Source organism: Grammomys surdaster, unplaced genomic scaffold (assembly GCF_004785775.1).
Source record: "Grammomys surdaster isolate TR1022 unplaced genomic scaffold, NIH_TR_1.0 149, whole genome shotgun sequence".
Lineage (NCBI taxonomy): Eukaryota > Metazoa > Chordata > Mammalia > Rodentia > Muridae > Grammomys > Grammomys surdaster.
Genome location: NW_021604607.1, coordinates 13,193,089 through 13,207,474, shown reverse-complemented (window position 1 = coordinate 13,207,474; position 14,386 = coordinate 13,193,089). Strand labels below are relative to the sequence as shown.

General features: G+C 40.6%; 1 protein-coding gene across 2 annotated transcripts in view; it reads right to left on the bottom strand.

Moving 5' to 3' along the window:
• Map4k3 (mitogen-activated protein kinase kinase kinase kinase 3) overlaps window positions 1-14,386 on the bottom strand; it is a 143,968-nt gene that overhangs the window by 50,719 nt on the left and 78,863 nt on the right. For both annotated transcript variants that reach the window (XM_028765057.1, XM_028765058.1), the window contains exons 6-12: window positions 13,864-13,911; window positions 10,944-10,986; window positions 9,323-9,395; window positions 4,378-4,509; window positions 4,165-4,227; window positions 3,997-4,078; window positions 3,802-3,912 (exon numbers count right to left, since the gene is read on the bottom strand). In XM_028765057.1, coding sequence (XP_028620890.1) covers window positions 3,802-3,912; window positions 3,997-4,078; window positions 4,165-4,227; window positions 4,378-4,509; window positions 9,323-9,395; window positions 10,944-10,986; window positions 13,864-13,911 — 552 coding nt within the window. The remainder of the gene's footprint in view (window positions 1-3,801; window positions 3,913-3,996; window positions 4,079-4,164; window positions 4,228-4,377; window positions 4,510-9,322; window positions 9,396-10,943; window positions 10,987-13,863; window positions 13,912-14,386) is intronic.

Sequence of the window (14,386 nt, the reverse complement as noted above, 5' to 3'; positions counted from 1 at the left end):
GTTGGCATTACATATGTGCATTACCATGCCCAACTATTTCTTTTTAATTTAAGATTAAATGCAGCTCAGAATAGTCTCAAACTTTCAATGTAGCCGAGGCTAGTGTTGAACTCTTAATCTTATTTCTGTCTCCCAATTGCTGAGATTATAGATCTGCACAACCATGCTTGGCAGACTTTTTTAAAAATTACTTCTTGAAAAATATACAAAACCTTATTCTTTACAAACCATTTCATATTGGTTCAAATTATTATTATCCATAGATTCTATGACTACTATATTATTAGATAATATAAATGCAAATACAGACCCTTTAAAATATGAACCCAAATAAAAATGAAAAGTCTATACTGAACGAAGGAAAGATATAGACAATATAAGTGTTATCTAGTTAACATAAGCCAGTTTATGTATTTATATATACATGTAGGATTTCATTATGTAGCAAACACTGACTTTGAACTTGTGATCCTGCTAATGCTGGGATTATAGACAAGTGCACCATGCTTGGCAAACTAATGGTTTGTGACCAGAGGGAAACTTTGTATATAAAGAGACATATGACATTACTGGACATTTCTGGTTTCACAACTGGGATCAAAGGGTGCTCCTGGCAACTAAAAGGAAGAATACTGTCAGACTTCCTGACCTCACACTGTGGCTGTTCACAACCAGCGCTTGTCTGCCACAACCAAGTTAGTCTGACAAGACCTGCTACAAAGCAAGTACTGGTGGCCCCCATCACTCCTGTTAGGTGAAGGATTAGCTAACTATGGTTCATGGTCAATTCCCACTATGGTCTGATTCAGTAAAAAAGTTTCACTGGAGCATTAGCAAGTTCCTTCACGGATTATCCACATCTGCTTATGCTTACTTACTAGCAAAGTCTGGAACCAACAGACCATGTGTCACCAAGTCAAACCCACTGATGTCTGGAGTTCTGGGGAGAATGCATGTCAGCCATCCTAGATCAATGATCTAAGACAAGTGAATTCTGGTGCTATGACATCATTAAGTTTACTTCCAGGTCCTCGTCTTTTAAAACATATCGAGGCACATACATCTTACCACAACAATAACTGTTGGTATCTAGCCAACAATACTATCCCTTATGTTCTAGGGATCTGCGAAATATGAAAAGTATAATCTCCTTCCTTCCTTCCTTCCTTCCTTCCTTCCTTCCTTCCTTCCTTCCAAAAGGTACTGGTTCTGTTGCTAGTTTTTGGTCATCAATGCTTCCATCAGAATGAACAGTAGTCAAGTCTATGGGGCACTTAAAAAATAGTGATAATATGGGAATGCTCAGCCCATGTGGGCAGTGTCAGCTCTGTGCAGGTGTTTCTGGGTGGTTCAAGGAAGCAGTCTGAGTGCAAGACAGTAAGCAAAGGTTCCTCCATGGTGTGTGCTTCAGCTTCTGTTGGCAGCTTCCTGCTCTTCTTGAGTTCCTGCCTTGGCTTCTCTCAGTGACAGACCATGAGTGTGACTATAAGCCAAATAAACCCTTTCCTTCTCATGTTGGTTTTGGTCACTGTTTTACTGCAGCAGTGGAAAACAAACTAGGTCATGGGCAATAATAGTAAATATCCAAAAAAATTACATTAATCTTTTAAACTTCCTTTAAAAGTTTATTTCAAACATATGATGCACTGTATGCTGTTATTAACTGTACAGAAATCCTTTATTAAAATATTTGGTCATAGGAACCCAGCGAATGGAATAAACATCTATAGTTATGTTCTTTTAAATGCTGCTGCTAATGATTACTATTATCACGTGCATGTGACTATGTGCATGCATGGTGTGTGCTTGGGTGCACATGTACCATGGATGCATGTAGAGGACAGAAGACAACTTTTGGGAGTCGGGTCTCTCCAAGGTAGGTTCTGGGGATGGAACTCAAGATGTCAGGCTTGAGTGGCAGCAAGTGCTTTTACCCTCAGAACCACCATGCTAGTTCACACTTACCTCTTCTTGATCATTTATAAGCTTGCCTTGATTGCAGTCATTGTACTTGGATGTTATTCAAGGATAAAGAGTGTTTAAACATTGGACTAAGGCATTTAGATATGGGAGTTCCAGTCCTGGCACCCATATCAGGTGGCTAACAACCGCCTGTACCTCCAGCTCCAAGGAGACCTGACACCTCTGGCCTCTCTAGGCACCTATGCACACATACACGTCATTAGAAAAGGGTCCTTCCTCAAGTCACACTGGGCAAGATAGTGTCAGTTTTTCTGCAGTACTATTTCTGAGTTCTCTCACAGAAGTATCTCTGGGTCGTTCACAGGAAGTGTCTCTGAGTTCTCTCACAGGAAGTATCTCTGGGTCTCTCACAGAAAGTGTCTCTGAGTTCTTTAACAGAAAGTTGGCTGCTCTTTTTTCTTAACCCTCAGACAGACCTTTTAAAGATTAGGGAATGTATTTCATCCATAGTAGCTTCCCAGTAATGTTCACTGGGCCAAATAGAAATTAACATTTAAAACTTCCATAAAGGACTATGGCATAAAAGCATTTTTGCTTTGTGTCATGGAGTCACAGGACAATGTAAGACTAGGTACCTACTGGTCAGCAGACTGCAGAGTGGTGAGTGGATTGCATTATTTTTCAATGAAAATAAAATACACAAATATTAGCCTTACTTCCTATTATACATTAAATACTACATAATATTATCCACTTCCCTATACTAAGAGTTTTTAATGTTTTGACAAAAATTTAAAATCTCATGGCAAATTCAATTATTCTCATTGATTATTAAGAATGCTGTGTGGGATTTTAGCTACCAAGTCTGGGGCTCACTGCACACTCCAGGCAGTCCCTGAACTCACAGTCGTCCTGCTTCAGCGCCCAGGCTGGGATTATAAGCGTGTACTCCGCCTCTGGCCTAGAGATCATTCTCACAGCTTCTGTACCTTGCAGATGTAGGACCACCTAATTAAACTTATAAAGTCAAGTTTCTTAAAACTACACAAAATAACAAAAAACAATTTTCTCCCAAGTATTAAATCAAATACACTTCTCACACTTAACTTTCTTACTTCCAAACGCCCTTTCAAAACTCATTAAAAAGAGAGCACCTACTATTGGTGTACAAATATGGTGACCTAGAACGATGGTGATTGACCCTGAGGACAATCTGACATCTACCTCTTTATGGAAGATTCTCGTTCCTTCCATAGCCTTTGAAGTCTGTACCATTTTGAGTGCCTTGCAGTCAGACTGAAGGCAGTAACAGAATTTGGCTGTGCCATATATAATGAGTTGGGCTCAGGCACACAGCTATCTTAAGCTAAAAGAGATGGGTTTCCACTAACACCAGTGTTCCTGTCATGTTAGGGTAATTTTATACCCTCATACACGCTGGCTTGTTTTTATTTTCACAGTGGAGAATCATGGTTTTAGTTGCTAACACATCAATTCTACCTTAGCCAATCCCAGTATCTTATGAAGCCTGGTACAAGGGTTCTTCCAAGAAGACTAGGGATTGTGTTGCTTCTCATTTGATGACTGAGCAGCCTACATGACCACTCTGAAGAAACTAGTGACCTCACGTGGATTAAATGAGCGTGCCTTTGCCTTCTTCCACAAATGTCATCAAATGACCAACATGGAAAATCTATCAAGTGACTTATCAGGATAAAGGATTGGTTACCCTCCCCTAACAACAGAGCTAGATCAAAAAGATGATTGATTGATTGATTGATTCATTCATTCACTCACTCACGCACGCACACACCCACACATGCATGCACGTATGTATTCACACAGCTATGTGCACTAGTTAGTGAAAACAATTCCTACCTCTGGGTCATCGTCATCAAAATCGTGGTATGTAGAATGATCTGGATTATTCACTTTGTCCAGCAACTCTATTGCCAAAGACCTTGTCAGAGGCTGTGTGACAAAGGGATGCTATAAAACACACAAAACACGTTAGACATTTGTTAAACAGCTTATTTTGTAAAAGAAAAAGAATGTTTCACGGTAAAACAATACCTGTAGCAGCTTTTCTGCAGTGGGTCTTTTTTTTGGATTTTTGGTAAGAGCCATCTTCACAAAATGATGGAAACTATTTGACCTAAGAAAGGATGAAAATTAAGCTTCTGTATTTTAATTCCTTTCTTGCTCATATTGCTATGAAAGTCAATAAACAAAGATACTTACCACTTCAATTTATCTTTTAGTTTAGGAGGCTGGAAATTGCTTTTTGTCATTAGAAACAATGCCCTGAAAAGCACATAAAACATTTTGCACACTGTAAGGCTCACACTTTAAGGACAGGAATACATTCCTATCTACTCCCAACAAGGCTAAAGTTGATCCATGACACAGTAAATAAGTATCAGTCAGCACTGGGCTTAGCATAGGCACACTGACCTCATCGGGTGAAGGTCAAACATGGGTGGCTGGAGCTCGGCCAGCTCGATGGCAGTGATGCCCACCGCCCAGAGGTCACACAGCTGATTGTACCCTCCTTTCCTCTCAACAGCCGCGACTTCTGGGGCCATCCTGCAGGAAATAAGCCAAGATACACAAAACTCATGTTTAGTGGGCTTTCCTGTACCCTCTTTACCAGAGGCACACAGACTCATTAACAGCTAAATTAAATTGTTTAGTCCTTTGATGTCTGAAAATAGATATACCATATTTAAAAGACCCAATTTCCCCAAATTCTTAATGTCTCCTGGAAGACATCTCAGCCTCCCCAGTGATTGCTTCATTGGTCAGCTACACTATAAAATTTATAAAAATTTGCCAGTATGACAGTAATCTGGCCCAGATGTTCTCATCTGGAATGCTTTCCCCCAAAATTCCATAAAGAAGTAACATTTGTAACCATCGGTTGTAACTGTCTCACACGATGCCTACAGCACTACCCTGCAGCTTAGCCACTGGTCTCAGCCAACCGTTCAGTTTATACTTACTATCAACTTTTGAATGCTTTTAAAAAGTTTGCATTACAATAATGGAAAAGTTATCAAAACGCATGCCTCTTTTTCAAAATGTTTTGTTCAGAGAGAAATTACAAATTTGGTAACTTTTTAATTCCTTTTAACTTTGCTACTGTTTTAGTCTAATTATGCCTTGATTTGTTTAAATGATTAATTTTCAAATACACAAACTTTGAAATCCCAAACCAGTTTTGGAAACAACTGAGAAAAACATGAAACTCTTCCAGTTCAAAAGAGCAACGAGTGGGCGCCTTACACGTGCACATTTTGTTTCCAGCACGACTGCAAGAGAGTCAGGTCAGTTACAATAAAAATAAAAACCAGGCAACTTTCAAAACACTTGGTCTTAAAAGCAATAAGATCTCAAAATCTCCCTCCTGAAAATTCAAATTAAGTTAACTGACAGGTAGACTGTGACTACAGGACAGGGCAGCCCTGCAGGGCAGCAATCAGTCGGGGAGTTCAGAGAGCCCCTGCCCTTCCCAAGCCCAGCAGGGCCCTTCCCAAGCCCAGCAGGGCCCTTCCCAAGCCCAGCAGGGCGGTGAGCTTCACTTCCCCTCCCACTTAAGTCCCATGTGCCTGCTCACCCATGAGCCATGTTTCAGGTGTGCTGGATAACGCGCGCACGCACGCACGCACACGCACGCACACGCATACACATACACACACAGTGAATCTGATGAACACTCTTATTGCAAAGGTAAGAAGACTAAGCTATCACCAAAATGAAAGCTAATGTTTTAGAAAATCTGTTGAAGACAAGTTTATAAAGACAACCAAAAAGCCTAGCAACTAAGGTAACAGCACAAGCATCACAAAGTACTGTACAGGTCCACAAGCTGTGACTCCATACACAGGACGTTTGAAGAAGGGGCCGCAGAGCCATAGGGACAAGCCAGAGCAGTCACCAGAGTGAGGGTGGGTAACAGAAAACGTTTCTTGATGGTGGAGGTCTGTTTTATCTTGATGTTCATCCATCACATAAGTGTACACTGAATAAGAGTGACCAACTCAAAGGAAGGGAAGGCCTTAGCCCTCCACGAAAGGCTGCTAAGTAACAGCCAGCTCCACCACCACAAATGAGATGCCTCGGGGGCATTTACTAACTCTTGGTTTTCCCGACTCAGCAGACTTTCCTGACTAATTCCTGATCACTTTGCAAGAGAGATTCTATATTCTTAGATGAAGGTAGGAAAGGCGGAGTGCTAGACAGAGACAGAGAACAGGAGTGTTACCCAATCTCAGCTAATCACAGCTCCACAAGCTCCGAGGTATTTCCCACTTTAAACAGCTGGGGAAAAAGATCAGTCCTCATCAGCAAACAGTAGCTGAGCATGTGTGCAGAATCAGGTAAGACTCCTGAGATGGGTGTGTGTTCTCCTCGATGCTTAAAGACAAACTGGGCAGAGTGTACTTGGAAAGAATAATGGATTCTCTTCAAATCCTTACTCTTCTCTGAGAGCAAACCAGAGTGGAAGCAGAATAAGGAGAAACATACACACAGAGCCTTTGAGGTCCTATGAGACACACTTTACCTAGAGACACAGAGAGACTAAAAGGGAGTATGAAATCACACAGTCAGATGAAGGAACCCAAGGAGGCAGATGAGAACTCACAGCTAACTAGCCTTAGAGATTGCACATGGTGTAGAGCTACAAACTAACAAAACTCAGGTTGGAGCTGGCTGAGGATAGGAATAGCATTGAAATGTCAATAGTTAACCCCAGATTCCTGCTCTCACCCTCTGAGCCTCAGAAATCAGTCTTTCCTTGTTTGCACAGCATAAGGACAAGTAGAAAATGACAGGACCACTCAGGAATTGTGTAGGTCTGTGAACAGACATTGCCTGCCCACTTTGGGAACATTAACCACCAGGCCCATACCTTGTCTTCACAGCACACTGTCATGTGAGTCTGCTTTATTTTCATATTCTGAGATAGGCTCAATTTGCTCCAGGCTGTCTTCATCTCTCGGGCTCCAGTGAGTCTCCTGTCTCAGTTTCAACTGGGAACACTTCAAACTGGGACTATAGGGATATATACCATATCCAGTTCTAGAGCCAGCTTGTAGCATCTTGCTCTTTGGTATGAACTAACATACAATGATTTTTAAACTTTTGAGGGAAGCCTCCATCATGCAAGAATGAACCTAAAATGCTGAGAAATTCCTGTAGAAACCTGAAGTTTTTTTTGACTTTCTCAACTCTGAAACACTGGCAGGCCTTCAACTTGCTATGTGACAGATCACCAGGCTAGCCTTGGACTCACAGACCACCAGGCTAGCCTTGGACTCAGAGATTAACCTCAATCTTGAACATAACATTTTTTTTTTAAGTGGGAGTAGTAGTTTGGAGTGGGTCACGCCTTTTATCCCAGCACTTGGGAAGCCAAGGCAGGCAGATCTCTGTGAGTTCAAAGCCAGCCTGGTATACACAGTCAGTTTCAGGACAATAGAGCTACATAATGAAATCCCACCTAGAAGGAAAACAAACAAACAAACAAACAGCAAAACAAAAACAAACCTCCAAATAAATGAAGTGGCAGAAAGAGAGAACACTATTGGGTTGATTCAAGTGGCCTGAGATGTAAGTTAAGACAACCCAGGAAGAGCAGGAAGACATTTAGCAGAGAAATGACCAGGTCAACACTAGAGAAGTATCTCCCAGGATGACCATTTAGAATGGGAAAGATGGTTGTCTCTGAAATGAAGACCAAATGACGAGCATGAATGAGTGAAGGTCAAAGCCAAGGAAAACATCTGGGATACGGAGATACCAGGGGCCGTCATGGACTAGGGAAGGATGAAGCATCACTATGGGGAGGTGCACACTACATTACAAGAAGCACGCATCGTGACGGCTTCACATGGCGTCACAGAAGCCGCAGGGATGACGCCGCGAATATTCTAACCTAGTGCTTTAAACCCAAGCAAAGGGGAAGCTAGAAATACAAAGTCCTAAAGCTCGTATGCTCATATACCTTTTACCTAACAAAAACATATTCCAAAAAAGGTAAAAGAGGAAGACTCAGAATACAAGAAAGGCGATCCCAAGACAGAGCTCTGTTAGAGAGCTCTGCAGACTGGAAAAGGACAGAAGACTGCAGAAAGGATTACCTCAGGAAGCACAGCACGGGATGTAGCTCAGTTGTAGAGTGCTGGCCTGGCATGCAGTTAAGTCCCTGTGTGCATGCACAAAAAGGACTAATAGCTTAGCAGGCTTTACAGGCACGAAAAGCATACAGACACATCTTATAGGACAGAGAACGTGAGGAGTGGGATGTCTTACAGGAGCCTAAGAGAAGATTTAAGCAAATTAAAAACAAAAAGACTAAGGAAAACAGTGAAGAGTGATGGCAGACTATTAACTGATTCAGCAAGAACACTGGAAGGACTAGACAACTGGAAGACAAATGAACGAGCTGGAATCTTCAACTTTTACAACAAAGTCTACGAATAATGGCTAGTGCTAGACACAGCAAAAGACAGAGCTGCAAGCTTTTTTTTTTTTTTTAAATAAAAGCTGTTTTAGCTCTAGTTGAGTTTAAAAGATTGTATTTGATAGAGACAAATCAATATAAGAAATGATATTTATCATGAGCCCAGCTTAGAACAAAACAAAACACCAGTAGTACAGTTGTGTACTGAGGGGTCAGATTGGAGAGGTCTGGGGAGGGGTAGCACTGAGCTGAAGGCATGCCTAAGACTATGCACCGTTAAACCCAAAGCAGCACTGGTCCTTCCTACCATGCAGCCAGTGAGGCTGCCCAGAACACAGTGGCCAAAATGAAGGCATAAACAATGAATACTAGGATGGTTTGCCTGTGATGGGAAAGACTACCTGGAAGACAGGTATGGCCACAAAGGAAGATCTGTGGATTAGACTACCAGAAAGAGGGTGAAGAACTGAACTGAGGCCTGGCAAAAAGACTCTAAGTGCCCAGAGACCCGCTTTTCATCATCAATCAGGACTGCAAAGACATTGGAGGAGACTGTTTACTTAGTGTGGTTGAGGCCCTATGTTCAATTCCTGGTAACACCAAAAACTGCAAAGTTTTGAAAACTGTGAATAATGTAATAATTAGAATATGGATGTAGAAAAAGATAGATATGAAAATATCTATTGAAATATATGTTAAGCATCAGAAAGCTAACAATTGAATCAAACTTTTCTGTTTTATAAATACCAGTCTGTGGGATATTTTCTGACCATGAAATCCATAAGAATACATGCTTACATTACTAAACTTGCTGATTACCTTCTGTATTAAGTGTAAGATTTCTGACTTATTTTTTTTAAAGGAACATTGTATACAATAATGACAGGATAATAAGAAGTTTTAAGATAAAATTTTGAGTTAAAATGAAATTACCAATATGGGGTACCAATGAAGGACTTCCGTTTGGCAATTGTAGCTGTTATCTGTGCAGAAACTCCAAAATCAGCTATTTAAAAAATGAGAGAAAAAATCATTTAAGACAATACAAAAACAACTTCCAATACTTATTTTCATCGCTTTCACAAATACGGAACAATCTCAAACATGTTACAGTTTTTAACTTTGATGGACTATTAAAATATCACAAAGTAGTGTGCAGCATAGCCAAATGGATTCCCATTTAACTCATACGATCCAAACAACAATAGAGGTTAAAATGAAATAATTGTGATAAGAAACAATGGCCACAGGAAAGTCGAAACTGACACTGATATCATTTCTGTTTTGTAGGCCCTCTATTTCAAGGAATCTTACTAGAAGGGGCCTTTGAGTAGCCGTATAGTCTGTTTACTCTCTGCCAGACAGACTCATATCTGCAGACTTAAATGGACACTGGTAAACCTATCTAGCCTGAAAAGACACAGAGCACAACATCCGCAGATCCTTCCCTCCGCAGCACACTCTGAAGCCGAAGCCAGTGATAACTAGTGGGATCTGTCACTGTTCCTTACGTCTGCTCAGATCCAATACTTTCTGGTGTTTTTAACAGTTCTAAATCTGTCCTAAGAGAAAGGAAGGTATGGAACACCGCAGCAATCGCAGGAACTAGTCATAGGAACTACTCAGTAATCAGGACACCGAGGAGGGCACAGGGCTGAAAACCCTTTCTGCTTTTCTCATTGACAGAGTGCGTAGGAAAACTATCTAGTATGCTAACTACTAGATAAATATTTTCAATCTGATTAGTCCTACAGTAGGATGTAGTCTAAAGCAGTTTTATTTGTCTGTCTGTTTATACTGTGCAGCTGGGGACAAACCCAGAGCCTTGTACATTCTGGGCAAGGGCTTCCACTGAGCGAATACCCAGAGCACTATTATCATTTTTATAAAACAAATGAGTATTTTGAGATTTGGTTCGTCCTAAATAGTTCAAAATAATTGTTCCATATATCACTACATTCTTGTCAGCAGTTAATACAGTATACTGAACACTTGTTCTGTTTTAAACTCATACTGTCATTACTGATTTTGTACTTTGCTTTAATCATACCTTGTAAGTTACTGTTTGAGGTAAAGTAACAGCATCCAAAATATACTAATATCAATAATAGTGTGTTTGCTTTTTAAAGTTGAATACATGATGTAGAATTTTTGGAGTTTCTGGATTTTAAGTTTTTTTCCCTCATTTTAATTTCATACAGATTTTCTACCAGAAGTCCAATCTCTGGGTTTAGAGGTGAAAGAGTTACCAATGCAAATTATTTCATGGTATCTTTGTAAAAATCTGTTTCTTATGAAGTAAGTTTATGCTTCCTTGGGGGAAGAAAAATCAGACAGAGAGAGAATGGCTCGACAATGAACTCTCCATTGAAAAAACAAATATGCTAACCCTAGGGATAATCTAGTCCTAGGGATAATCTAGCCCTAGGGATAATCTAGCCCTAGGGATAATCTAGGACCTGGGATTTGTAGTCCTGAAAAACAAAAACCCAAACCAAAGCAGTCTACATTTTAGAAAAGACCTGTGCGTGTGATAAAATTCTGATTTACTTACCTAATTTCACATGACCGTTATCCGTTAGTAGAATGTTAGCGCCCTTCAAAGTGAGAACATTTTAGTTGAGTGGGAAGCAGACATTTTATTAGGTGAAACACATAATAGGTTAACTATACATATTAAATAACCAAAGCCTTAGACTTAGAAATACTTAAATTTAAAAATGTGTTCAATTAAAATGCTATGTAATTATAGGAAACATTGTTGTCCACGTTTTAGGTAATTTCCCTGATGTGCTCCCTTAAAAGGGGCTCCTTGCTAACACAGTATGAATGCTAACACATTTCCTAAATGCGATTTCCTGGCTGATGACACACCATTGCTACATTAGAATGTTATTTTAAACTAGCACTTCAATGGCTCTGATTATACTTTAAACTTGATTACTATATTTCCCATCCTTAAAAGCTCTTTTTCTGGAACTCACCAGGGCTGGCATGTGACTGCCCTGCTTCTTGGTAGGCGAGGCTTTCTACCCTGATGGCTTTCTTTGTCAAGAGTTTAAGTCAGCTATCACACCACTTACAAGCTGTGGGTCCATAACCACCCCCATGCAATTTTTACATGAGTAAGCCCAAGTAGGCAGCGCTTTAATCCAAGGTGCTGGTGTGGTTATAGCTTGGGGAAATATTCTTAGACTCCCTACCTCTAACCAACAAGAGAAAGGATAGCGGGAGAGTAGAAGGGGAACAAAGGAGAATTCTAAACACTGAGAATGCCATCCATGAAATGAGCTTCACCCACACATAACACCACTGACCCATGGGATCATGGGAAAGAGAGAAATGCTAAGGGGCCACATCAAGGCTTTTACTGTACCCTTCTCCTTAGCCAGACTTCTGCCGATGTTTTCTCCCCACCATCAGGCTGAGTCTCTTAAGTTACAACTTCTGTCATTGTGCATACACATCACAGCTTCTGATCTGTCTGTTCTTCCCTCTACCCATTCCTCTATAAGAGAGGACTGACTGCCGCCAGCCACTTAAGTTCTGGTGTACAGTGACAAGCCGGTTGTTTGTGTATGTAGGTGAGAAAGAAGAAAAAAAGGATTATCCCTGGCCCAACAAAACATTCAAAGTCAGGCAGGACCTTGAAGACAAAGCATGGAGAGAAGTCCTCTGAAAGCTGAGGATATTTAAGCAGAGGTCTTAATGAAGTAAGGATGGACAGCCACACTGAAATCCGGGACAAGGACATTCTAGGAAGAAAGACGAATGAAAACAAAGACTGAGAGCCAGAAAGACCTTAAAAATTTTCCAATAGCAGAAAATTCAGTGTGGCTGAGACAAAATGAGTAAAGCAGAGAGGACTGGGAGGCAAGCTGAGAGAACGTGTGCAGGGCCTGGGTAGTGCGGAGCCTTGCTGGTCACGGTCCAAGCACCCGCATGTCTCAGCTACTACTACGAGAAGTCAACAGAGCGGATAGGCAGCGGAGCCACATGGTCTGGCTTTGAAAGGCCACCCTGTCTGTCAAACTCAACAGAACTATGGAAGCACTCAAGAATAGAAGCAATCAGACCAGGAAGCAGACTACGAGAGAACTGCAGGTGAGACAAGGGTATGCAGATGGTCAGAATTTAGTCAACCTAAAGGTTGACATGAGTCCTTGCACAACGGACCACAATACTATCCAGACAAGCTTATCACCTATGAAACCTTCCTCAATAATATAATAAATACTATATTCTTCAAAATGGCCCCACCCTTCACTTCATATTTCTGTTCATACTGTTCTTTCAGTTTGGAGAACATGACAATTCTACTTCTGACAAAACCTACCAGTTCTTCCCAGTCACATATGGCTACCTTGACCTCCACAAAAGCTCAGTCCTTCCCAGTCATATATGGCTTCCCTGACCACCACAGATGATCATTTGCCTTTGAAGCATAAACACTTTGCTTTGCCTTTGAAGTGGCTTACAGAAAAGTCCTAAGGCAGGGGTTCTGCATGTCCACTTACATTCCAGGGAACAGTAGAGTGTGTGGGTATACAGGTGTTCTCTGAGGACAGAAGGCAGGGCTTGCATCAGGGACTGGGAAAGCAACATAAATCACCTCCCCCCATACAAGGTTAACAAGTTTTATGCTACAAAATCTTGAGAAAATAAAAGAGGGAGAGAATTGTATAAGGAAGCAAACAAAAGGAGAAAAAAAATAAATGAAAGAAAGAACCATTTTGACTGAAGAGCACAGTGTGTTAGAAACACCACCAGGAGTCTTGACTGAGCTAATCCCAGCGTGTCCAGTGCATACTGCTCTCTTCCAAGAGCCAAGGCGGAGAGCACAGAATGTGCTAGGGTTTCACTCCGAGGTACATTACTAACACTGTCTTACATCACCATGTAAGATACATTTCCTCAGGAGTGACAAACTTAGTAGATGATACAGTAGGCACACAATTTACTGTGATTTTATGGATGCTATGGAGCTAATGTGTATCTGATGAATGGTTAGTTACAAATGAGCTTTAAAAAAAAAACTATTAAAGCCCTAATCCAGCCAGGTGTGGTAGTGCTTGTGAATTACAGCGTCAGCTCTCAGGAGACAGAGACAAAGGGAGCAGGAATTCAAGTATATTCCTAGCTACATAGTGACTCTGAGGACAGCCTGACCTATATGACACCATGTCTCAAAACACCTCCAAAACAAACCAAACAAGCAACTCCAAACTAACCCATTGAAACCCCACACTTTAGAAAGGTAGGCTTTATTGTGTGTGATTCTGCCTCAACAATGCTACTCTAAAAACAGTGAAACTTATCATAGAGCACTCATGTTTATTACTGTAATATATTTCAGGTAGCAAATTCATCAAGTAGAATAATCAAAAGAAGTCTGCTCAGTGATTAATCTAGAGAATTTAAAAGTGATAAACAGGTTATTAAAAGAGAAAAACAAGCCAAAAATATAATGTTACCTTTATATCTCTGTGCATTTTTCCTTTACTGTGAAGGTAATACAATCCCTAGAGTTTCAAAAAAATAGAAAAATAGAAAGATAAGCAAGATTTATCACATGGCACACTGAATAGTAGTCACTATTTTATTTTACAGAAAACCAAGTAGTAAGTATCAACTCATTATAATGAAGTATTTATAGAAGACAATAGACTCAAGAGAAAGATGAAGAAAGCTCAGGCTTCTTCTGATATTTCTAAAAGAACATTCAGTATTTCTAAAATAAACCACTGATATTTCTAAAATAACATTCAGTAAACTCTGCAAGTAGTTTGAATTTTAAAGGTATATATCTCACTAAAATCAGAATGAATTTCAGCTGGGCAGTGGTGGCTCACGCCTTTAATCACAGCACTTGGGAGGCAGAGGCAGGTGGATTTCTGAGATGGGGCCAGCCTGGTCTACAGAGTGAGTTTCAGGACAGCCAGGGCTACATAGAGAAAACCTGTCTCGAAAAACAAAAACAAACAAACAAAACAAAAC